The sequence below is a fragment of the Sylvia atricapilla genome, chromosome 4, assembly GCF_009819655.1.
Source record: "Sylvia atricapilla isolate bSylAtr1 chromosome 4, bSylAtr1.pri, whole genome shotgun sequence".
NCBI lineage: Eukaryota > Metazoa > Chordata > Aves > Passeriformes > Sylviidae > Sylvia > Sylvia atricapilla.
Window position 1 is genome coordinate 42,953,016 of NC_089143.1, and position 26,022 is coordinate 42,979,037.

General features: G+C 37.7%; 1 protein-coding gene across 1 annotated transcript; it reads left to right on the plus strand.

The window, feature by feature from the left end:
• On the plus strand, positions 1–15,666 carry ASIC5 (acid sensing ion channel subunit family member 5). The gene is made up of 10 exons (XM_066316835.1): positions 1–40; positions 2,242–2,548; positions 4,497–4,728; positions 5,868–5,987; positions 6,941–7,090; positions 7,690–7,837; positions 9,352–9,408; positions 11,472–11,640; positions 14,756–14,847; positions 15,467–15,666. The coding sequence occupies exons 1-10, from the start codon at positions 1–3 to the stop codon at positions 15,664–15,666; spliced, it is 1,515 nt and encodes a 504-aa protein (XP_066172932.1).
• The last annotated feature ends 10,356 nt before the right edge of the window (positions 15,667–26,022 follow it).

Consider the following 26,022-nt stretch of genomic DNA (forward strand, 5'->3'; position numbering starts at 1 on the left):
ATGGACCAGCTCAGGAAATTCATTCAATCAGATGCCAAAGGTACGTGACTGGGTATATTACAGTACTTGACCAAGAGCTTTGTTATTTGCCATCTTGTCCAAAAGTAGCCATAATGTACCTTTTCAAGGTACAACAATGAATGGAGAGCTCAAAAAACCTTGTAGAAAAAAATTTGTATTTTTACTTAGCAATTAAAGAAGTCTTTAGCTATTGGCCCTCTGTGTATTTAGTATAAAGGTAATACAGTTTTAACTAGGCAATTGCTAAATAGCATTTTCTAAAGAAATCTGGAAGTAGAGTGAGGATTCTTTAAGACATTCACAAAGTAGTGGTAATGAAAGCAGGATGATATTATTAGATATTCCTAGACATTAAAAGAAAAACTTTCAATGCTTTTCTCAGGTGAAACATCATTTCTACTTACTACTATTTACTGTACTAGCTATGCACAAGAGCTGAAATACAGCTTAGTTTCATGTTTGCTTAGATTCAAAGTCACACCTCTGCTGATTAAGGTAACTAGTGTTTTTTGATGGCACTGGACTTTTATGTAGGGACATGCTATCACTCTCATACCTAGCAGAGTGCATATAGGAGAAATAAACACTCACACCACTATCCTTGAAGAAAAGGATATGATTTGCCTGTGATTTCTTCTTGGAGTCTACAGGCAGCAGATGCAGACACTTTAAGAATGTACTTCTCCCTCTGCTCTTTTTCGGGGAGGGAACATGCAAAGAACTCATCCCACTGCCCACGTGCTAGTGAGAGAGAAACCTACAGCAAAACCAGAAATCTTCTCCATTCCAGCATGATGTGCAAGACCACACATGGCTGAACAGATTTGAAGTGGGCTCCAATAGCCACTAGAAATGTTTGAACACTTTTGCAGCGGAAAACTGTCTGATGATAAAACGAGGTCATAGTAAATTATGTTACATTGATCAAAGTTCTTACACAGATCTTAAAAGAACACCACAAAGTAAATTCTTTCCCTTCAGAAACATTTTGAAATCCAGCACCACCTGGGATTTCATTATCATGGTCCAGAGGCTACAGACCAAAGAAACACTCCAGAGTACTGATGTGGTCATGATGTGGCTGATGTGGCTCTGGCAGATGACTCTTACATCCCTTTGTTCCTTTGCCCAGCTGTAATAGCCTCATGTAAGTCAGTCATAAAAAAGCTGTATTCTCTTCCTACCACACATGCAAACTATTAAACCTAATTTTTGGTTAAAAACAGAAGGGAAGCATTTAATTGCTGTTAAACACTGATCAAAATAATATTTTCAGATATTAATAACTGTCTCACAAACTTACTTTGATTTACTGTTCTTGTGGACTGACTTAATGCAAAAATAAAGTAGTGGATAGCAATCCATAAGCACTTTGCAAAAAGAGTGATCCAATTATGACAAGGTACAAAAAAAGTTTAATGAAGTTTCTCTCATCTGGATATTTTGGGAGAAAAAATTATGTTTAAATCCACGTCCAAAAGATTATTCAGCATTAAGCATAAGAAAATTACTGCAGTTCCAGGTATTGATTACATTCATTATTGTTATAGTCAAACTTAGATTTAAAAATTGTTTGGTCAGGTTTATTTTATTCTGTTTATAGAAAACTTTGCACAAATGAAAACTAAACCCATCCCATTTCAAAGTTATGGAATCAGACAAGTATGAAACTAAGCAGATTAGACTAGACATTCTTTTTAACCTGCAACCTTCCAAGTCTTGTCCTTAAAAATTTAATACTGAAAGAGTGAAAATCCCTTTCATATCATTCCATATCATTATTTTTAACCTTATTTGTCAGAGCAAATTATTTTCCTCCATGTGTGAAGGACCAGTCCTTTACTGGGTTGTTACTGTAAAAATGAGATGTTTAACCTTTCACATAAACTCACAGCAACCTATGGTTTTAGACCCCTGAGGTATGTCAAAATCCAATCTTTCCTGCAGAAAGTGGAACTACTCTTTTAAATTGAAGCACTTAAACATTTGTTGGCTTGAAATAGTAATATAGTTGGCACTTATGGCAGCACTGAGCTCACCTCTTATCACACTCTTCTTCAGAAGCAAGTTCATTACTTAAAGAGAGAATTTACAATTAAAGGGAAAAAATTTACATCTGCTTTTCATTATCAGTATTATGTGGATTCCTTTTTTAAGTGGTCGAAAGCTAATTTTTTAAAAATTTTAAAAATTTAAATTGAATTTTTGTTCCATATTCAGGAATACTGGGAAAGATACGATTGTGTTTAATAAAAAAACTGCTGCCAGATTTGGAAGACAGAAGGAAGTATCATGAGGAGTTTGCCTCATCCACTTCATTTCATGGTGTGCACAACATTGTCCACACACAGAGCAAGGTTCGCAGGGCGCTGTGGCTGCTGACAGTCGTAGGCTGCCTTGCCATTGTTATTTGGCAAATCTGCAGCCGCTTCATCTACTACTTCAGCTGGCCAACCACAACTACAGTGGTGGTTCAGTACATGGAAAACGTCAAATTCCCTGCTGTGACCTTTTGCAACCTGAACAGGTAAAATAATTGTTTGTTGTTTGCTCTTGAGACACAACACATTTTTATCTGAAAGCAGTCAGGTTCCACAACTTGCTTGGACAAATCACATAAACCAAGGAAAATATGGCTATGAGGAGCATGTCTTCCACACCACCACATGATAGTTAAATGAAGGGGAAAACATGAGAAGCAAGAAAGGGAGGCTGCTTTTATAATCTTCCCTTTCCTTCAGATGACATGATTTTTAAGTTTCAAAACAGAAGTTGGAATAGATAAACTTCTCTGGTGGAAGTGCTCTATATATGAGTGGTGATTTTAAGTTTAACTAAGGGACAGCCATCAGCCACATTCAAGGTTAAAAAAAAAGGCAAGATTAGCAAATGATTTTAAGTAGAAACATCATGCAAAGGCAAAAACGTAAGGTAAAGGAGATACTCTTTTTTTTCAGAGGTGCTCAGCCTTTACAACTCCAGCTGATGCCTGAGGTTTTTGCAGGAAGAAAGTATTTGGGTTGCTTGGAAATCACATGTCTGAGCAGGAACTTCACTACAAATTTCTACATTTGAAGACAGTGGCCAACATTCAGTGCAGCCACTTCAAAAACAATTTAATAAATTTGTGGCCTGATTTTTAGAGCAAATACATAATTTAGGAACAGTTTTTGAAACACAGAAAGTTTATCTACATTTTTTTCCTCAAAAAATAGTAAGGTTTTTTTCTACCTTTTGCTGGCAGAATCAGCGAGAAGTTCATGTCTCAGAGACCTGAAGTTGTTCTGCCTCCTTATGCCACCTTCCATTACCTGCATAAAGCTACCCTAGGTTATACCACACAACGTGCACAGCAGACAGAAGTCCCTCTGGGTGCAGTGGGCTGGCTGTTGTGAATGTGCCTCTCTTCTTGTAACTATAGCAGCAGCACACTGTAGGGAGTCAGCTTCTGAGCATGGTATTTTTCCATCTAAGTAACAGTTTGCTGCCATATTCATCTGCCAGTCATGCTGTGCTTATCCTCCCCTCCTGTTACTGGGGTTTTATCATTAGCAGGACAAAGAGGCACAGCACTCCTTTTGTCTTTATTTTTTAACTCAAATTCAGTTGAAAAGAGCCATTCCTACTAATCTTCCTTAAACTAGGGAATTAAGATCTATTATAAAAATATGTTGCATTAATACATTTTTAAAAATGAGATAAAATGTCAATTCTAAAGAACATGGCATTATAGTTCCATCAGTGCTTATTCTCTCTTCAAACTTGTAATTTCTGTAAAGCCTTACTTTCCTTCAATAAACAGCTTCAACACTGTACATGATGAAAGCGCCACCAAAGTCTCATCATGTTTTTGAGACTTTTCAAGTGGATTCAAAGAGTAAAGATCACATTTGATTTAAACCACTGTGCCACCAGCACATAGGAAGGTACACTGTCTATCGTGAGGTGTAGCGCCTTAGTACATGAGACTGCTGCAAATACGCTTAGAATTCAGTTTTCCAAATTAAGGAAGACAGGTTTTTTTCTGAAAGGAACAGGTCCTCTCAGCTAGTTTCCCACAGGTAAATGCAATTGTTCAGCTTGTCATTGGTTCTACAAATCTGATTGTTGGCTCATGTGAATGGTCAATCTACTCAAGGGATTTGCTTTTTATGTTTAATCAACAACCACACACAACAGAAACGTTTCCTATATGACTGACCAGAATAGCCATGGGAAGGTGTCTATTTTCTGTTTGGAAATAGACATGGTATGGAAGAAGATATTCCTAGAATAGGTATGGAAGATATATTCCTAGAGATAGAGACTATATCATTTATTCATGCTGTAGAGATCAAACTGCAACCCAGTGAGCAAGAATTACTTACAGTTTGTGAGCAGACAGCAAATTGTGTCACAGTTTTGTCAAGAGCAGCCTTGAGATCAGTCCTATAACTACAGAATCCCAAGAAATTCTTTCTCCTTCTCACTGACAGGTTTCAAGCTCATGCAGTAAGCAACCTGAAAACAATTTTTTTTATTTGGAACGTTGTATCGGCAATTCTCAAAAACATTTCCATGGAAGATAAATATTTCCAGGAATTAAATTATTTCCTTCTTGGGAACCAGAACTTCAGCATAAAGGACTTCACAAGGGAAAATGGGTTTTATCTGAACAGCAGCACATTGCTAGAATGTGATTTTTTTGGAAAGCCATGTTACCCACAAGTAAGTATGTTTATTTAAAGAGTAGCATGGAGAGGAAGGGGATATATTCTTATACTCAATTTAAGACATCTAGCTTTGCCAGCTGCTCCCCTATGTTCCTTCATAGTGAAAAAATACAGAACAAAAGTCCTGCTCTAAATTACCCCCAGGGCCTTGATTCTCCCACTGACTGCAGAGGCAGCCTACTGGACTCTCTGAGCTGTAAGATGGGATTTCAGTTTAAATTGCTCTCTGCCTAATGCCACTTCTGCACAGACAACAACCTTTGAAAGCTGTCATACCTTCAGGCTGCATCTAACAACCTTTCCCAGCAGTGGCCTATAATGAAGGACAGTTTGAACAAAGTTTTTTGCATTACATGATTCTGTGGTGTTCTTGAGGTTAAAACTATAGACAGGCAGGGTAACTATATGCAGAGTCCACAGGAATTTTAAATATTGAAATGAAAATAGCCCATCTTTGGGAATTTGGGAAAACAGCCAAAAAATATGATCATCCGATTTTTATGTCAATTCTTGTATAAAGGAATTCCCAATTCAAACAGAAAATGTGAACAAAGAGGTCAAGTCTATGTCCTTTCAGTTTAATTTAACCTTTAGACATGCTGTAGTTTCTAAAATTAGGCATTAAAGACTTCTCTTAAATGGAAGACACTAGTGTTAAGTACTAAAACTAAAGCAATGAGATGCAGCCATATTAAATTATGTGGTGGTTTGGGGAAAAAATTCAAATATTCTACTTTCATATGTAACGTGACATTTAGTTTTTGAGCAGTCTTCACTAAGCAGATAATGGAAAAAATTCAAGTTATTTTTGAATATATAATTTCTTTGTAATGTAACAGGTGTAGGAATAACACAGGACCACATTAAATTATTCTGAGCAGCTCATAAGTATTAATAAACAAAGTGAAAATTCTCCTTCAAACTTCATTTTCTCTAGAAAGGGCGGAAATATGTTTGAATATTTCATCAATTTTCTGATTGTAATATTGATGACTTTGGAGGAAAAAATAAAACAAGACAACCCAACAACCCTAATAGTGTCTCTCTTGCATTGTAATTAACTGTAACTAATTGTAAGGAAACTGCAAGTGTTCTTTCTTGCATTTCACTCTTCCCTGTTTTCCTTTATTGAAGGATTTTGAACATGTTTTCACTGAATATGGAAACTGCTTTACTTTTAATCACAATGATCTTTCAGCAAGAAGAGTGAGTTTGTCTGGAAGAGGCTTACATTTGCTTTTTGATGTCCAGCAGGTACAGCTAGCCTAAGGATTATAAGCAATGAATCATGTGAATCATGTACTAACTTATAAATTTGTGGAGGGGTTTTATTGGTTTGGTTTGGGATTTTTATTTGATTTGGTTTATACAGACCTCCAGAATTTCATGCACAAAATGCAAAATCAAGATTATTTCCAAATGAGAGAGTATTTTAAAAGAAAGACCCAAGTAGAGATTTAAAAAGACAAAATTATTATTGACTGTCCCCAGCTAAGAGGGAGAAAGTTGTGAGGGAGCATGTACGTGCACTGTTCACCCATAACTGAAACACATCATCAGAAGAGCAATTTAATTTTATACAAGCAGCTTCTTTTATTAAAAGTCCCAGCAGGGAAGGTCACCTGGTGCCACTTTCTAAGTAGCACCAAATTTTAGTTACAGCAGCTGCAGCTGCAGCAGCTCAATGCCAGCCAAGACCTGGTCTTTGAACTGTAAATTGTTTCTGACATTAGAATGTCTTTGACCAACAAAAAGCAGAAAACAGGGAATATCACCTTGTGAGAACAGGGAAGAAAACCAACAGATTAATAACTGACTTAGACATTGGCTTTTGTTCTCAAGGAATTATGAGGAGTGAATTTCAGGAGTGAAAGCTTCTGAAGAGAATAACAGAAAGTTTGCTGAAATGTGATGGGTAGTTACAAGTGAAAGGAACAAATCTCCAAGTTACGAGTAAATGCTCATCTATGACTTCTTGTATTTAAAACTGGGGAATGCTGAAAGGAATAAAAAGGTTAAGAGTTTATAGCAATTGGAAGGAAACCCAAGGAGGTAATGAACAAAGGAAATTCAAGTCAGTTTGCTTCTATACTTGCCTGTAAATTGCCAAAAATGTTACTAAATAGCATGGTAGCACAACAAATATAGCTAAAGGTTCACATGGTAAGCAAAACCAAAACTACTTTAAATAATTCTTTTTGGTTTAGGACAAATTCACTGATGAACCTACTCTTGGTTATACTGATGCTGGAATAACTTTTGTTGTCCATTCACCCCAAGAGCTTCCACGTTTTGATGGTTTAGGTTTACTGACACCAGTGGGGACGCACGCACAAGTAGCAATCCGCCAGCTGAAGGTAAGGACATTGCCTGTGAACTGGAAGTAGCATTTTTTACTGTCTCTAATTCTCTTCTGAAGCACTGACAATGAAAATTTTATTTTCCATTTTACAATTAAATTTTAGAATTTTAGAATGTAAAATATTTATTATGACTTAGAGACTCCAAAAAATAACATTTCCTCCAGACACAAATGAAATTACTGCTGTTTGGGGGAGGGTATCACTGGTTTTCCTGATTTGTCTCTACCAGAGCCAGCCTTTGTTTCCCGTAAATTTACAGCTTCATTGACAGATAATGATAAAAGGACACCACAGAATTTCCCTATCAACACATTCTGCTACCATTAAGGGGGTTTCACATTCCTAGCAGAATCTAAGCAGAGCGGAGTACCATTTTGCACTAAGCTGTCTGATCAAGCCTTACTTTTGCTGTAAGAGAGGGGAGATTAATTTTTAATCCCAAGAGCATGAACTGTAATTGCCTCTAATTAAATCACAGTGCTACGGTTTATGTCTTCAACAGGTTTCCTGCAGCACTTGAAAATGTGAAAAAGCAATACCTACCTTTAAAACAGACCCCCAAAATTTTATCTTTTGCTATTTTTACCCTACAGTCAATTATCCAAGAATACCCATGGGGAGAGTGCAAGCCTGACATAAAGCTTCAGTACCACAAGATTTATAGTACTAATGGATGTTTGCTGGAATGCAAAGCCCGGTACATACAGGACTGGTGTGGCTGTTTACCATTCATTCTTCCAGGTATTTCTCAGGAGTGTCATCATACCACACACTGATCATCTTCTTGGAACACTTCACGTATTATTGAATAGCCAAGAAGATAGAGCACATATCTGAGGGAAATCTCTATCTGAGATTAATTAAAATTCCAAAGAAACAAGCAAGGTTAAGCCTAGACCTAGCATCTGGGTCATTCTCAATTCTTAGGATACAGGCAAAAAAATAGAAAAAATTATGCCTCGGGAGTGTGAGATAGGTCTGTAGTCTTTAACCTGACTTCCTAAGGAGCTGGAACTAAATCCATAAAAAAGGCATATATTTTCACACGTAATCCAGACAACTTACTTTGCAGGCAGGTGTCCAGCAACCACAGTACAAGAGCTTGCTTGAAGACAAAATCTCAGGACCCCTACACGAGCCATGGAAAGAGCCTGGCAGCAGCATAGGCTCTACTAAAGCCAAAAAGCTGTATGGAGCCTTCTAATCAGCCTCAAATGTGGAGCACCAGGTGCATGCTGTAATACTCCCCTACAGTACCCAGGCTTCTTAATCACTCTAGAAATGTAAAGCAGTAACACTGAGCTCTCACACCTTTTCAGCATTAAATGTAACAACAATACTGTCACCTAAAGCAAGAGTTGGAGTCCAAATCTCTGCTCTTGCACTTCTTTTTTCACAACTGGCGAGCAAGAAAGCCACTAGATGACAAGAAAAGCCACAAGCCTGCACTTTCTGACTCGTATTTTCTAAATATGCTCAAGCAAGGCAGAATGCTCTTACTAAAGCAGACCCAATAATGTGTAATCTCTAGCTTGTTTGTTCGAGAACCCCTGGGAAAGGAGGTTGACAGTCTTCTGCAAACTGCCATGGAAAACGGGTTGCCAAGGCAATTAAGTCTGGGTCTCCCATGCCCAGGGTGACAACTTTATACAACTTTGTACAAGGACAGTCAGATAAAGGAGAGCGATGCCTTCTGGAACTGTGTGCTAAACTGCTACACAACATTTCCATGCGAGGAAAAAAATTAATTAAAAATGGCATGAAACTGAGGCCACCCGAAATATGAAAATTTTGCTCTAGCTCAGTATACTATCTCACCCTCTAGGTCTCAAAAAAACTCCCACATGAAGTTCAACATTTCTGCAGAAACACATGGGATGTAATCACATATAAAATCCACCTTACTTTGGGGGTTTTTTTCCACTTTCACTAGGAAAGGCAGAAATTCCTGTCTTTAGCAAGCTAACACAAAGAGTGAGCCACAAGCTTAAAGGCAGTTCAGACTGGTACACATAATGAAGGTGTTTGCTCCAACAGCAGCCTCCTGGCTTGGTCTGCTGTGGCTCTTCACTCTGTACTCCTCCTGGTGTTGGCAACTGCACTTACAGTGGCAAACTGAATTGATTTCTCAGTTGTATAATCATTAGCATGAAGTGGTGAGCAGGGTTTGATGACATTACATTTCAGTTTAGTACACATAGAGCTAAGGGTTAGATGGTTAATTTAGGTTCCTAAATATTTTTATTTCTTTTTAGGAAATGGAACAGAATGTGACTTGCTGAAGTTTTATAAATGTGTTTATCCAGCAGTCTGTAAGTAATTCATATTCATGTTTTCCAAGCCAATTCCAAATAGTAGACAATATCTATCACTTAAACCAAAATACTGAAAGTAATCTGAAATGGGGTACATCCTAGTTCATTTAATATTCTGAAAACAGAGACCAGAGCATGAAGTATATGCCCATTAAAAAAAACAAATAAACTGTACAAAAATACTCAAAAAAATCAGTGTGTGTGTGTATATATATATATATAAAAAACTAATAGAAAATTCATTTTAGCAATCTAAATGGTTTAAAATGGAAGAACATCCAACTAATCTGTTTTCAATTACCAAACCTCTGGCGAGCATTTTCACACCTTCATGGTATCCTTCTAGATCCAATGTTGTATTCTTTGTGTAAGAAGAGTGAACAGCACAGTAATAACATTTTTGCTAACTGGTAAAAAAATAAATCACTGAACTTAAAGGTTTTATATTTTCAAAAGTAAATTATAAATTTTGAAAGCACTCCAAATGCAATTCTTCTCCGTAAACAAATAATCTGGAAGATTGGAAAATACTTAAAATGGTAATGTGAGAAGTAACTTTCATGAACTTCAGAAAGCTTTTATTTATAATTGCTTTGGTTTCTATTGTGTAATGTGACTCTCTCTGAGTGATTAGTAGACTCAGAAGTTGGTGGGGGGCATTGTTTTGAAGGTGTGTGCAACATTCAGGACAGATCTACTACTGTGAACAATTACTTTTTTTCCTGTGGCTATTTTGAAATGGACTTTACTAAATTCACATTCTTATATAACCATGATCTTCAAGTGTGTCTCAGGAGGGAAGATGTATATTATTTTACTTAATAGATATTCAGCGACTGAATTTCAAAGAAACCACAGAGCAATAAGCAAAAAATTACCCCAAATTCCTCTGAAGGATGGACAGGATTCAGAGCTGGATGCCAGAAGGTTTGTAGATATAAGGTCCCCAGGATTTCATTTTAGGGGCTGACTCTCCTTTGACAGTGTAGGAGAGATAACATATCTGATAACAAAATCTCAAGTAACAGCACACTTATCCAGTATCTGCAGGACCCACTAAGAGCATTATTTTAAGAACTCTAAAGGCTGCCCCTCCAGAATAAAATCCACAACCCCAGCATCCCTGGAGAGTATTTCAAATCATCAGCTAACTGGCTGAGAGATCATCTCCTCTGTGCTTTGCAAAAGTGGGAAGCCCACAAGCAGAGTGAACAGACACAACCTCTGCCACCCCACAAACAGGACAAATGGAGCATCATAGGCAGGAGATCACAGTACTCATCTCACAGTGATGGCTTATGATTTAGGAAATATTTATGCATTACACATTTTCATCCATAGTGTTTTTCTCTAGCTTTCCCAGATTTTTGTAAGGATTATTTTCTGTAATTCTTTCTGCAATTCCTTGTTAGATGAATGGCTTCCCACTTTCATGAGCAGCCAGGCCTGCAGAATTTTATGACTTCTTGGTATTTGAAGAGACAAAGCTTTCCCTAAGCCTTTTTAGCTGTTTTGAGCCCAATTAACAAATGGCAGGCAGCAGATAAGGTAAAGTGAACTTCGCTTACCAAGGTTTTTATAGTTATCAGACGATAGAAAACTACCATTGGAATTGCTCTGGAAGCAGTTTCTGTGCACTGAAATGAGCTGGGTAGGCACTAAAGCATCTAGACCAAAGATATATATCAAAGTATTTAATTAGAAATCTAGAACAGAACATGGAAAGTCTTCTGTTGTCTTTTTTTTTTTTCTTACTGTGAGTGAGAAATAATAAGCACATAAGGCCCCAATGAAGGCAGAAAGACTTAGAGGTGCTATATTTCTTTGGAAAAGGTGAGAAAAATATCTCAGCCATTGTTTCTGTCCACCAATTTCCCAAATGACAGTTGCAAATATTTATTTAATCCTTCGAAACTGGTAAGTATGCACTTTTCTTGAGATAATTAATCCACACGTTAATTAAGGACAATTAAAAGCAACTTCATTACTATTTTTTAAAAGTTTTTAATCTGTGTGCTTTTTTAGAAATATTATATAAATTATTTCTTCTGAAATTTCAGATGATATAGAGATAAAAGGATTATGTACAATAGGAACACACAATTCCACTTGTCCTACCCCATGTGAAGAAACAGATTATCCTACCACTGTAACCTATTCAAACTTTGGAGGAGAAAATGCCATAAAATATTTTTCTACAAAACTGAACAAAACCCCAGAATATATCAGGTAATCTTGCTTAACATCTTGTCTAACAAAGAAATAATCGATTCTTTTAACCATGCTAGCAGAGTGTATGATGAAAATATGACCTTGAAAAGATATTTTATGTGTGGTATTATCATTGTTTGTGAGATAACATAATCTCATGGGAAAAACTGGTTAAGATTTATAGAAATTCTTGCCTACATTGATATATATATATATATATATTATACACATAGATACATATATATATGTGTATATTTAGATACATCTAAGACTGGAGAACAAAGTAATATAAAAATGGATAATGCAATTACAAAGTAATATTCTCAACTACCTCCTCTGTCGCTTATCTAACAAAATTTTTTGATCACTGTTTCAATTAGAAATTAAAAAAAGCTGGGTTATCAAACCTATTCACAATCAATTCAGTAGAGAAGACAAATCTTCCCAATTCCACAAATTAAGGCAAAGGAAAACCACTAATAGATACTGTGTAACATTTTCTCCTTTCAGCCTATTTCCAAAGGAAGCTTTTAAGCACTGAAGACCTGGATTTTATTGTAGCAGCAATGCCACAGATTTAGTAAGATTTTATTTTGTTAGAAGAATTCCCTAATACCATTTATATTATAAAAGTTATTTAGAAAAACTTTGGTATCACACTAATTCTCACGAGGTAGCAGAAGAATGAAACAGGATGGTTGTGTGACTGAAAGCACCACACAGAATAAAAGAGGTTGTTCTCCACCCAACAGAAGATACCTCCTAGTATGAAAACATCTGAACAGTACTGACTACATCTTTTATGCAGGAAAAGGTGATAGGACTTACATTATGCATAGAGCTGTGTTGCTCAGTATGCAGACTGCACTAACCTAATCTGCATACTTTTAAATTCAGAGATGGCACATGTCCTTACACTTTCATAAACTGTACATGCCTTACTATTAGGAGATAATGAATTGGAGACAGACTTCCTCGAAAACACAAGAATTATATATTTAAAAAATTAATTATTCCCAGATATTTTTTTTTGCTAAAAAGATATGATGTAGTTATCAAAGAAAATTTAATACAGTTTCACACACTGAATTGCCTCTTATCGCCAGACATGTCAGCAGTACAAATAAGTATTACAGCAGTTGCTACATGAATTCATAGTATATACAACATGAAAGGATGTTTATAAACAACTGTAGAAAATTTGATTCATGAAATATCTATGAGTTTCCTTGTCTCAGTGACTTCAGTTTTCTCACTTTTGAAGCCATCAGTCTGCAAATGCTTGCATTGCTTATACATGCACAGGAACTATACAAATCATAAACAGTTGGGTTGGATGGGGACCTTTAATAGTCAGCTAGTCCAACTCCCCTGCAATGAGCAGGGACATCTTCATCTACATCAGGTTGCTCAGAGCCCAATCCAACCTAACCTTGAATGTTTCCAGGCACGGGTCATTCACCCCCTTTCAGGGCAACCTGTTCCAGTGTTTCATCACCCTTGTTAAAAATGCCTTCCTTATACCTAGTCTGAATCTACCCTCTCTTAGTTTACAACTCTTACCTCTTGTCCTATATCTACAGGCCCTATTAAAAAGTCTGTTCCCAATGAACATTATGAAAATTAAACCTGTTGTTGTATGCAAAAGATCTTAATCCCTTGAGTACATTTTATCTTTGTTGATTATTTTATTGTCTGTAAACATCATACGCAACTCAGTAATTATTGAGTTAAGCAAGGGAACATACAGGAAATTCCCCTGTTACCAGGCCCTAACCAATAGGAATCCTGCTAACACATTAATGAGTACACATTTCAAACAGTAAAACATAGGGATGTATTTATTTCGGAAGACGTAAGGAGGAAAAAGTTAAACATTTATGGGATAGTTCTGCTAGAAAATCCATTACAAGGGTAGGAATCTAGGGGAATAAGATTATTTTTACACACTAGTGTTACCTGAGTTTTAGAATTATCACTCAATGAGCTAGATGGGATGCTTTTGTACAGAAAATACTTTCTTTTCATGGATATTGTTAATGAGCTCATGGTTGCTGTCAAACCAAAACCCTGTACCTGTTAACACTCCTGAAGAATCACAGAATGGTTTTAGTTGGGACCTTAATGACCATCTGGTTCCAGCCCCTGTGAGCAGGGATACCATCCTCTAAATCAGGTAACTCAAAGCCCCATCCAACCTGGCCTTGAATACTGGCAGGGATGGGGCATCCACAGGTTCTCTGGACAACCTGTTCCAGTGACCCACCACCCTCAAAGTAAATATTTTTTTCCCAATTGGGTATTTCCCAATACCCAATGTTTTTGTAATTTAAATCTACCCCGTTTCAGTTTAAACCCTTTTCCCCTTGTCCTATCCCTATATGTCCTTGTAAAAATGCCTCTGCATGTTTTTTGTAGGCCCCCTTTAGGTACTGGAAGGCTGCCATAATTTCTTTCCACAGGCTTCTCTTCTCCAGGCTGAACAGCCACAAGTCTCTCAGCCTGTCCTCATAGGTGAGGTACTCCAGCCCCCTGATCCATGGCCTCCTCTGGACTTTCCAGTATTTTTATATTCAATTTAAGACTTGGCAGAGCCCTTCTGTAAACAAGATACCACAAAGAGGAGCTCTTCACTCAGTCATTACACACGTCTTGCTTCATCTGATTTACCTACTCTTCCATTTTTGCAACAGGCAAGAACATAATTAGCTAAGTGAGAATACTAGCAGAGGGTAGAATTGAACATCCAAGTTTAGGACAAGCACTGGTCTGCACAAACATGCCAGTTGAAATAAGTGCAATTAAATATGCACATAATCAAGGCTACACTTTGCTTGACATTTCCCATCAAGTTCCTCTCAGTGACCCTTTAAAAAGTATGAGTCTCTCCCACAGTACAGATCTAGGGCTACCTTTTTAACAGAGCAGGAAGATCTACTCTGGATAAACTGCTGTTGTTATTAGGACTTTGGGCTTTTTCCTTCTCTTATGTAACTGATTTTGAGAACACTCATCTAATTTTTTATTAAAGACACCATTCACTCTCCCTGAACTCAGACCATGCTGACAGATGTTGGTAAAAATGAACAGCACTCCTAACTGTCTCAAGTAAACTCTATGTATTTGTCATTAGGCAAAACCTTGTGCGTATTGAGATTAAATATCATGATCTGAGCTACAAAATAACACAGCAGCAGAAGGCCTTGACTATCTCCGAGTTGCTTGGTAAGTGAATGCTGAATATTTATTATTGATTAATAATTAATCTAAAAATAATATTAATAAAAACTAGACAACAAAAAAACCCATTTTTCTAATTATCTCACCTCCTGAATAAAAACCTACGTGGGCTTCTGAACAAGAAGCCATAATTTTTATACTGTAACAGTAATAATTATGTCTGTCTCATGGTCATTTTTGATACTGTCATTCCATTAAAGAAGCTGTTATATGGACTGCAGCTGAGAGTAAGAATTAAGTTTGGCGCTAGTTTATTGATTTGTCACAGGCAGGACAGTAAGAATAGTGACGTTTTGAGGATTTGGAGAGGAGATGGACAACACAGGGATGAGAAGCAAGAGAACATAAAAACGAACAGAAGTAGTAAATATTTTAAGTATCTGTTTCACAGTAGGATGTCCTGTGTACTTGCTTTATTTAAATTTTTTAAAAAACCCATTAGTCTTCTTCAGTAAACATTCTTAAGAATATTAATTCTGTTTTCTTAAAGTGATGGTTTACGTATATTGAATTTATTTAACACTTGAGCCTGGCAGGGTTTTGTTTGCTTGCTAGACTAAACCAGATGCCTCAGATGACACATGTTTATTTCCTTCTATTACAGCTGATGTAGGTGGCCAGCTTGGATTGTTTTGTGGTGCCAGTATGATTACAATCATAGAACTGCTAGAGTATATTTTTACTAACTTCTGTTGGATGTGCATTTTTCTTCTTTTGAAAGCTCCTGAAATGCCTCAATGGAACAACCCATCCCAGGACCAATCAACACGCAAGGAAAAAAAGAGGGGAATACAAGAATGTTAGTGGCTTGTAGAAGTCCTAAGAACTAATTAGTTTTGCAAATTCTCTTTAAGATACAAAGGAAACAGTAATATTTTACACAGCTCCTTCCTCTGCACTCCTTATTCTCCCTTTTATTCCCTAAAACTATTTAACTGCGCTAAATAACTTTAAAGAGTGCATTTCACAAAGTCTCTCTCATATAAAGTAAAATGCATGCTTCTATTTTAACAGTTTATTTTTTTTAAATAGCATGGCAAGTGATGCTGACATATGATACAATTTAGCATTCATGACCCAGTTTTTATCTTCTGTGTTTTGAGTGATGAGAGAGAATACACATGCCAAATTATCTCTCAGAAATTTCTTGACTACCATAAATATGGAGCATTGCTAGTCTTAAAATGCAGGTTCCTTATTAACTCTTCTAGTAGGTCATCATTGTAACATTTTCCAGTGAAGAATATGGTAGCTTCACCTAGAACAATTGAGAATGTGCCTAACAGCAGTGAAATTTACAGTACTATCTCTCTGAAACACATAAAAAATTCTCATCACTGCCAGCTACAGAGAACCTCAGGGCATCCAAGTAAATGGCAAGTGGGCAAACATGGGTCAAGTTCAATGTTTAATGCCATGAAAGATGAAAATAAAGGCTGAAGGCTTTATCTTAGTCTTACTAAGTATTAGTCAGTTTAAGAATTTTGTGGCTTTGGCGCTGATTCAGGTTTTCTTGAACATTTATTTCTTTAGAAGTGTTCAGAAAAGCTTCTGTTATTTCCTGCATCTGTTTGGGCCTATACAGCAGTAGTGGTTTAGTCTTATGGGTTTGGTTTTTTTTTTAAGAAGACTGCAGTGATTAAATAAAATAATAAATGCATTTACTGAAGAGCCAAGGCCTTAAGGTCAGATATAAAGTAATGAAAATGCTACCCTTTGGACATCATTGGCAACAGCTTCCCTTCAACATAAGGATCTGCAATTCAGGAAACACAGGAAATGTTTTTGCTGCCTAGAAAGAGATGCCTTGATTTTTTTTTTTTCCCCTCTAACCTTAACCCATAACTCAAAGACTTTTTTCTCAGTTCTTTTTTACTGGTCACTCCACTTCTGCTGGGACTTTCCCCCCTCCCTATTACCAAGCATGGGCACATTTGGCTCAACAGCCCTATAAAAAGGTCGTTCTAACCCCACTGTCCAAGGCATGTACTAGACAACACAGAGGAAGAATGGAAAGAACAGAGCAAACATGCTGCATGTTTTTCTGTATTTCTCTAAAGGCTTCTCACAGCCTCAAACAGTTTCTAACTGTGGAATTCTTAAGCCAAAAGAAATTATAGGTTTGGAAGTAGGAACCAGATATTATCTGACTTCTGGATAAAAAGAAAAGCAGGGTAAAGTTTAAACATAGTAATCTAGCACACCTTGTATTTCAGAGATCAAAGTGTTTTGTAGCTCTCAGTCACAATGATTTGGTTTCTTTGCTTCTGCTAATGAGGGCTAAATAAAAGAACATTAGTATTGTGAGGACTAAACAAAACAGAACTGGTATTGTTTCTGTTCAAAGGTTCAAGTGAAATGAAGCACAGAACATGCTAAAAAATCAGCCAAAAAAAGCACCAGTCCCCAGAAAGGGAAGGTACTGGAATCTTTGCTTTGTTTTTAACAAGACTAAAATGACTTTTGCTTACTCCACTGACTTTGGTCAAGGACAGCTGAAATCATGGCTTGGTTAGAGATTCTTTTAACATACGTGGCAGAAGGAGCTCCGAAGAAAGCACAAAGACTTGTTTTGCCCAAGGTCAAGTGACAGACTCAGATGGGGGGTTTTTTTCAGCAATGGTTTGTGATAAGATTATATAAAACAATTGATTCCCCAGCACAGCTAAATTTAGCAAGTGTGCTGTGCAGCAGAGCAGAAGTAAGGGTGCTTTTGTATTTTGATGTGACTACTCCTCTATTATGGCAACAGAATTTTAAAAAGTCTTAAGAAAATGTCTGGCTTTACTGGATGAGTGACAATGTCATATTTATAAGGACAGCAGAAGCAAGGTATTTTAACAGTTTGAACAGATCACCTCCTAGTTTAGCATTATTCTGCCTCTTATTTATTCAGTTTTCCTTTTCACAAGTGCACATCCATGCTCCAAGTAAACATACTGGCAAGCTATTCCCATAGTAATTGATTCCAAAATGGTAGTCCTAACAATTAGTTTTACATGACTGGGAAAGCCCCCTTGGGCTCCTCCCAAGTCCTTGTCTAATATGTAAAAAGAGATGCAACATAGAATTTTGTAAAAAACTTCAAAATACATTTTTAAATGCATTCTGCAGAAGTAAGTAACTTTGTTTAATGCTGTAGAGAATCTCACACCATTGCACACATTTTCTGAAGAATAGAGGGAAGCAATTTAGTTATGTGGATAATGACCTGTGTTTGGGAGCTCTGGATTTTGTAGAGTATTGTTGCATTCCCTTATGAATTTTACAAGTACTTTTCATAGAATATTGTTCAATTACCTTATACAGAGTATTCATTTTAAACCCCTGGGCAGCTGGTCAGTGTCAGAGCCCCTGGTACAAGGAAGACAGATATAATAAACAGTCAGAGGACTTGCCATGAGAGACTGGAATGGAGGAAGGTTGGAGACAGCTAGAGACACGAATTACACCTTTTGACAAGTTTCTTTAGCTCATTTCCCTCACAAGACTACAATTGCAATGTACATGGCAGACATTTCTAAAGGAGTGCCAGAAATTAAGGAATTATTCAAGAAGAAATTGCATTTTTTTTTTTCCAGAGTTCAGGGAACAGGTCTGGCACTTGCTTATTCGGCAAAGCAAAATGTAGAATGTACAGAATGGTCCGTACAGAAGGATTTGGAACAGACTTTCATGGAGTAGATGAATCCACTGCAACTTTCCACCAGTAGATGCCTCACTTACCTAAGCCTGCTGTTCACAAGGCTTCTCTTGCACAGTTGACTTCTCAGCACCTACTACAGAATTTCTCAGTGTAACCGAAGTCAGATTGTTTCCCTTAGGTTAATGATGTATCAGCCGGGGAAATATTTCAAAGGAGCTGCTGGCAAACCTGCCATTATTTAGATTGAACTAAGAGACATCATCTTTGCAGCACTATGTTTAGATTGATTTGTGAGGGAAACAAACAAACAAAAGTATACAGCCATCCTCACTCTGCATTACAATAAGCTGATCAAAGGATTTCTTAAGGAACTTATACAAGCCAGCTGATCTAATGTTGCTTAGGAAAGTGTTGGTTAAGGTAAAATAATTATCCTTCCCAACTCTTTAAGCTGAAATTATGCAATGGGGAAAGAAAGTATTTCCCTATATAATCACTCAAGTTTGAAGTTAGCTGTGCCTACACCCTAAGCCAAATGCAAGTGTTTGCACTGTGTGTGAATTTGGTGCTGGAAAAGCTTCAGAAAAGAACTCTTCCTCACCTAAGCAGTACCTCATGGCAACATGAAACAGCTAAGTTTCTTACAAATAAACATTGTCTTGCAGTTGCTCAGTATTTTGGAAATCCAAACATCATCATGCAATTCTAAAAACTCCCAGACCAGCATAAACCATAGTGTTTCACTCACGCTGTCTCTCGAAGTATGAAGTGTTTCCACAACTTCATACTTCTGTACGCAGAAGTGAATATCCCTTATTAGGCTATAAACATTAGTACATCTTGTCATACTAACTGTCCCCAGAGTTAAACGCATTTTTCTGTTGGCAGTTGGTGTGCTTAATAAACTCAGGACACAGGAAATATCTCCAACTTCGTACCATATGAATTACTCAGTGCAACATCGAAACATGACAGGGTTATAAATTATAAGTTCTGTATGGTGAGGATACTGCTGCAGGTCCAGGGGTAGCATCACATCTCGTTCATATTGCTTATGGCCATCCTGCACTGTTAACCCTGTTGCACTCTGTCCCTTTATCCACCAGGAGATGCTCACCTCTCCTGACTCCTCACTAAAAGCAGTCACCACAAGAAGGAAAGCTTCTTTAGAACACAAAAACTTTCAAATGGCTCTTCCCACTACACACACAATGGATGTTAAAACAGGGAATCCCCACCTATCTCTTGTTTCAGGACAGAAATGCCCAAAGTGGTGGGGATTTCGGTTTGGTTTGGTTATTTTTTAGCATCTTTCAGGATCAAAAAAACTACTTCCACAAAACTAGGAGAGAGAGGTTCACACATGTAGGTATTCTTTCCTGAGTGAAATACTAGAAAGCTTCTATCTCCAGAGAAGCATGTCATTTAGCAACAGGAAGCCTGGTTAAGTGCATATCTAGTTTTGCCCTGCTAATTTTTGAGGGTTACTTTCAAAGAAATAACCCTGAGCCTTAGAAAATTTAGTAACACTTCCAGTACATTTCAAGGTCCTTAATGGAAAGGATGATAGTCCACATCATAATTGTTAGCATTTCTGCCTACTTTGTGACACTTCCAAAAAGCCACTCTCACCTTAGCCAGTCATTGTGAGTTAGAGACGAACACTAAATAAACACAGGCCGTGTCCCTTGTGGGTCTCAATCTGAGCACGGCATTGGGTTTCTTATCTACTTCTACCTATTTAAGACTTGGCAAATATGTGTGCAAGGCAGGATTGATGATTACACACTTGATCATTGCTGATGTACCCCTCACATACTGTGAATCAGCTGAAGATAAGAAATAGGAACAGTTACAACAAGGAATGCCTTCGTGCATAAGCTGTAAAAAACGTGGGTTTGTCAGGGTTGCACACAGAGCACAGAACGTGCAAAAACAGTTCATTAAAAATGAAAATTTTCTTCTGGTGTTTTTCAACTCAACCCATACGCCTCCCACAACAATGACTCAATTCTCATACAGTTTCCATAACTGATACTTCCAATAACTTTAGCTAAGAATTTTAATATAACCCCTTTTCCTGGGGTAACCAACACCTCTTTGTGTAGAGTGGCTGCAAAGAAAACATACTCAGAAGGCCTACTGTGCCTCCTGGCTAACAGGACTAGCCCAGGAACGTGTTCCTGTTGACCACCTGGCCCACCGCATTTGTAATCCTGAATTATACCTGTACGTTTCTAGCCCGACTGTGCAGGACTCAAATTACTTGTTACACATTTTGAGCCAGAGTTTACTGGAAATTCTCCAGTCTTAAAATGCCAAACTTCAGATCATGCCCACGTAAATGTACAGTTCACTTATAGATTTTACACGCTCTAGTCTGCAAGTGTTGTATCACATATTAATCTTCTCCTGCAGTCTGAATAAATGGAATTTTCTGGGGTTGTTTTAGTCCAAACACCTAAGCAACATATGAATAAAAACGGCAAACAGTGCCCCACATGAAACAAACCAGGCATGAGAAAAAAAGCCCTATTTGACTGGAGAAACATCACAAAAGTCTGTTTTAAAACTAATTATAAGAAGCTGCTCACTGTTTAAACATGGAAGTCAAGCAAACAGCAGCAAGTAGGAGAAAAAAAAATTTAAAAGGCAATACTGTTACTAAGAAACATACACAATTCTAAAAAAATACCTGAGGGAAGTGAAGTCACAGAGGGCAGCACAGCACCAGATTTTAGAGGATTCATTTGTCCTGAAGCGTTAAGTTGCTCCTTGTTCCTTATTTTCCAGTATTCTAGTTCAGACAAGGACTCTGCTGCGTGAAATACTTCACAAAATGCAGACCCTATTCCAAAGGGCCTTCAGCTTCAAAAAAACTGTGAGGCACCTGGTTTGCTCCTCAATTCAAAGCACATGTGTGTTTAGGATGCCACTTTACATCGTCAGATGTAAAGTGTGGTTAGGTAGGTATCAGCAACTACCATTTCTCTCATTCTCACTGCTTGCAGAGAAAAAGTTTAGATGTCTCAAAACAAATGGCCTTAAGAGTAAGCAGAGAACAGCCACAGCACCATCATGCGATAGATGTGACTCTTCTGAGCCTCTCTTCTGAAGGCAAACATGTTTTGCACCTGGTGTATGAGGAAGGGTAGAGAAACAATGGTTTCAAATTATGTGGACAGCACAACTTCCTGTCACCTAGTTGTTTTGATGACATCTTTGGGTTTGCTCCAGCAAATACTCACCCACATAAGCTCTGCTGGTGACACTAGCAAATACTGCATTATGAGGTTTACATCTATATTTGGAGAAAATCTATTTATTCCTTATTGCTTATACAGGACTGAATCTTCACTGGCTGGCATTGCCAGTCTCTGCAGACTCCATGGGAGGTTTTCAGTACAATAAGCAAATAAGGAACTCCTGCCAGAAAACTCTGTCTGAAAATCAAGAACATTATTAGCAAATGAATGATGGTATACAATTCCAAAGATACATCCAAGGGTGAAAACCACCTCTTTGGAGAAGAGGAAGGGGTAGTTTCCAGTTGAAGAACAGAGTATTTCTCATGGTGGTATAGTTCATATCTCTGAAGAAAATCAGGAGAGCTGAGAATCCAAACAGCTGCTGTGCTAAGGGAAATACTAGACTTTTGCTTTCTTAACCTCTGTGCCTTTCCTAATGTCAAACAGGAAATAAACCTTCTAAAGGTTTAATCTTCTACTGAGTTTGCAGCCAGCAATGGAACTCAGTTCTTCAGCTCCATTAATCAACCCTTATACAAAACACTCATCACATTCTCAGTGTAAAGTCAACAAATACAGTATTGAATTCAACTGCATAATTCTAATGTTTTTGCCTTAATTAAGACAATAAACAAGACAAACTGATCAGTAATTTACTTTATATCAAGACCAGACCTACAATACCCTGTAAGGAAAATATGCAACAGCTTCTTATCAATGTGAATGTCATTAACAACAAACTCTATGCAATAGTGATTAAAGCTAGCAAAATTCTAGAGGGTTACATCAAGGACAAAGTTTGACTACTTTTTTTTTGTCTCCCTGTCTTGATTTATAAATACTATGTTGCTCAAAAGCTTTCTACCTTCAAATAATCAGCAGAAAGAGGTTGAGGGTTAATTTTTGAGATTGTTCAGCAATCAGCTGAGCAGAATGGCTCTCCTGCTGAGAAAGCTACAAGTGGAATGGATTCTATCATGTATTCTCAATGCATGCATTTGGTTTTGTATTACTAAGAGCAGATTAATAAAATAAAGTATTACAGGACTTGGTAATTAAAATGAATGCATAGTTTACATGCATCAATAGATTTGCCCTAGAGGGGGTGAAGGACAGAAGAACAGAAAGCAGATGCCAGGCAGCTTTCAGATCTGTAAACCAGAAGAATTCTTTCGGCCATGCTTACAGAATCTGCTAGTGCTCAAATTCTGTCCCTCTTTTTCTTGTTAAAAGCAGCAGTACTTGGAACTGCTGTTGCTTTGGATGCTGATGGAAGATTGTCCTGGTTTGGAATAAATTAGGGGAGAACCTCTAAAAGGAGCCCCCTAAAAACGAACCTCCTCCACCCCTTCCCCCCAGCCCTGGGTTCGGGAAGGAAAATGCCTTGGAGGAAAAGTGGAAAAAACCGGTGGAAGTGGAAGTCCTCAGCATGGACCTGGGCCTCCAGCACCTTGCCCAGGGTCCCCTGCATCCACAGAGGCACACTGCTTCTGCTACAGGGCAAGGCAGGTGCATCCCAAATGCTGCTGCTTGTGTTGCTCTCAATAAGAGAAGCCCAAATGAGGCCTGGTGCTCAGGAAGTAACAAGTCTCTTTTTCTTCACCCTCCTGATTATCTGTTCCACCTGATCATGCAGGAAGGAAAGAAGCATAGTTGAAAAAGCCACGGCAGTGCTTAAAGTTATTGCTGGTGGGTGGGGACTATTCCTTTCATAGCCTAATTTCCCACTCAGAATCCTGATTCACAGATTACTAATTTTTTTTTGCACCAAGCTGTGCATGGATAGAATTCACCCACTTGCACATCAGCCAGAATAAAGCTGCTTTTTGGGGTTTTTTTCACAAGCAGGCAGCTTTCCAGCATATGGGGGTTTTTTTGTTTAGGAGCAGGAGATGTTCCAACCTGACCTAGTGACCGCAGTTAGTAACTCTAATGACCTGTGGATGTTTTCAAGTAGACTAAGCAAATAAAACAACTCTGATAAATGCAACCCAAAGTTCAAATCTGCATTGCTAAGATGCATAGAAGGGAAATTGTTACAGAAACAGATGAGGGAAAGAAGCAAAGACTCTAACATCAATCCCTCTAGTTTGTCCACATCCTCACAATTAACAATGGAAGTAGTTTGAAGGCTGCAGAACTGCAGAACAGAATAGAAGCAGATGCAGAGACATCCAGCATACTCCAGGTATGAGCAACAGCCTGGAAATAATATATTAATTTTTCCTGATTTAAAAATATTTTTAATTCCTGTCTTCCATTCAGACACTTTCTGTAGCACTTGTCTCCACAGAACTACTCCTGTGTATTTACCAGAGAGGTGTAGAGAAACTGGACTACTCTGCATCAGGAGTACTGTTGGTCAGCAGAAACTCCTAGCAGAAAAGTGAGCACCCGACAACAGAAACCACTCCTGAAATGCTGACAAGGTCATTCAAACAATTAATTAACAGACCAGATAAATTTGTTTGCAGCAGTGTTACACTTGCCACGGGCCTCCACATTCACAGGGGGCAATAAAATCCATCGCTATGCAAGCAGAAATGACCCAAAAATCTTTGTATGAAAAACTATACATGAATGATAAATTTGAATGTTTAGAAAGACCTGCCAGTGTACCATCTTTGTCCTGTAATCCTTAAACGGTTAAAACAAACTATATCTTCAGATATTACCTACACTGGAACAACCTTTAGTTATTCCTAGTATTCTTTCCTTCTAAGAACCTCCTGTTAATGTAGCTATAGGAATGCTAGGTGCTGCTTGGGCAAAGGTGTATTCCTTTTCTTGAACTGAAGTAATAACACTGCTGTTACATAATCCTTACCAAAATGTTACCAAAGATCCATGCCGCTGTAACCATGTCTTATGTTAGATGTTGGAATATTATATCTTCACTTAAAATGGCAGCTTATGTTACATACTTTTACATGTGAGACATCTTACAATACAAAGTACTGACACATCCATCAGAGATGAAACACCTGATTTGTGTATTCCTGAACTAAAATCTAATGAGCTACATGATGTATGGGTTTTGGATAGCATCAACAGCACCAGTAACATATGAAACGACCACAAATATCGCACTGACATCTGAAGCCCAAGGCAGAGTTAGCAGTTAAGAAGGAAAAGGCTTTTGATTTTCTTCAGGGTGCCTGGGGCAGTCAAGGGTAAAGTGAAAATTTAACACTTAGTAAAAGCAAAACCAAAAGGATGGACAGTGTTCCTCAACAGCTATGCAGTATGGTTTGGAAAATAAGGTTCAAGTGAAAATTGAGATTGAGTCTCTCATAGAGATGTTATCATTAACTCAGCACTTCTGCCCAGCTAGCCTCTCCTTTCAGACTTACATAAAATGAGCAATGAAAGGAAGCAATTGCCTTCAAAACTAAGTATTTATCTGTATAAACAAAATTTATCTTTCTTTTCTTCAATGACAAAAGCAAAACAGTAGTTATTTCCATGGTCTTCCTTTGGAGAATTGAGTACCTCAGGAAAGCAAGTTCTTCAAACAGCTGCTGACTTCAGCTTTAGCAGTCTGTACACCACTCATGCTACTCTGTGCAAGGGCATGCAGCACTTAAATGTGTGTGTGTGTATATATATACATGCATCTATAAAGCCTGAAGGGTAGGATGATGTGGAAAAGGCTGTGTGAAAAGGCATGTATTCTTATTTTTGGGGCAAGTTTCTTATCTGGTAGATCATTACAAAATTGCCCAGAAACACATCTATAATGTGACAGAAAGCAAAGCTTTGATTTCCTGCACAGGTAGTTGAAGCTCTGAATGCTTCACTATGTCCTCTGTGGAAAAAGGATACTTACTCTTCAACATGAATATACTGGGGTTTTTTTGAGATTAGGTTGTTTCTGAATATTTTGCATAGGAAAGCTTACATTTATTAAGCTGACTTGCACAAAATACCTGAAAATGAAAGGCATAACAGGCTGCCTTTTCTTTCCAAGAGCCTTACACATATTGTTTAGGACTTGCAAGAAATAATGTGCATTTCTTCACACTTAATGCACTGCATACTTCAGTGTGATTTATGAAGGCGGTTTATTTTTCATACACTTCATTAGAGCACTATGCTCATACTGACATAGCTGCTGAAGGCAGCAATACTAAACCCAGAGTTTTAATTCTCATCTGAAAGCTATGCCCATGTAGTTTTTGTGGGGGGTTTTGTTTGGTTTTATTTTTAAATAAAGGCTCAAGGACCAATTAATTGGCTTAATTGGTCTCCAGTTCAGGATCATGA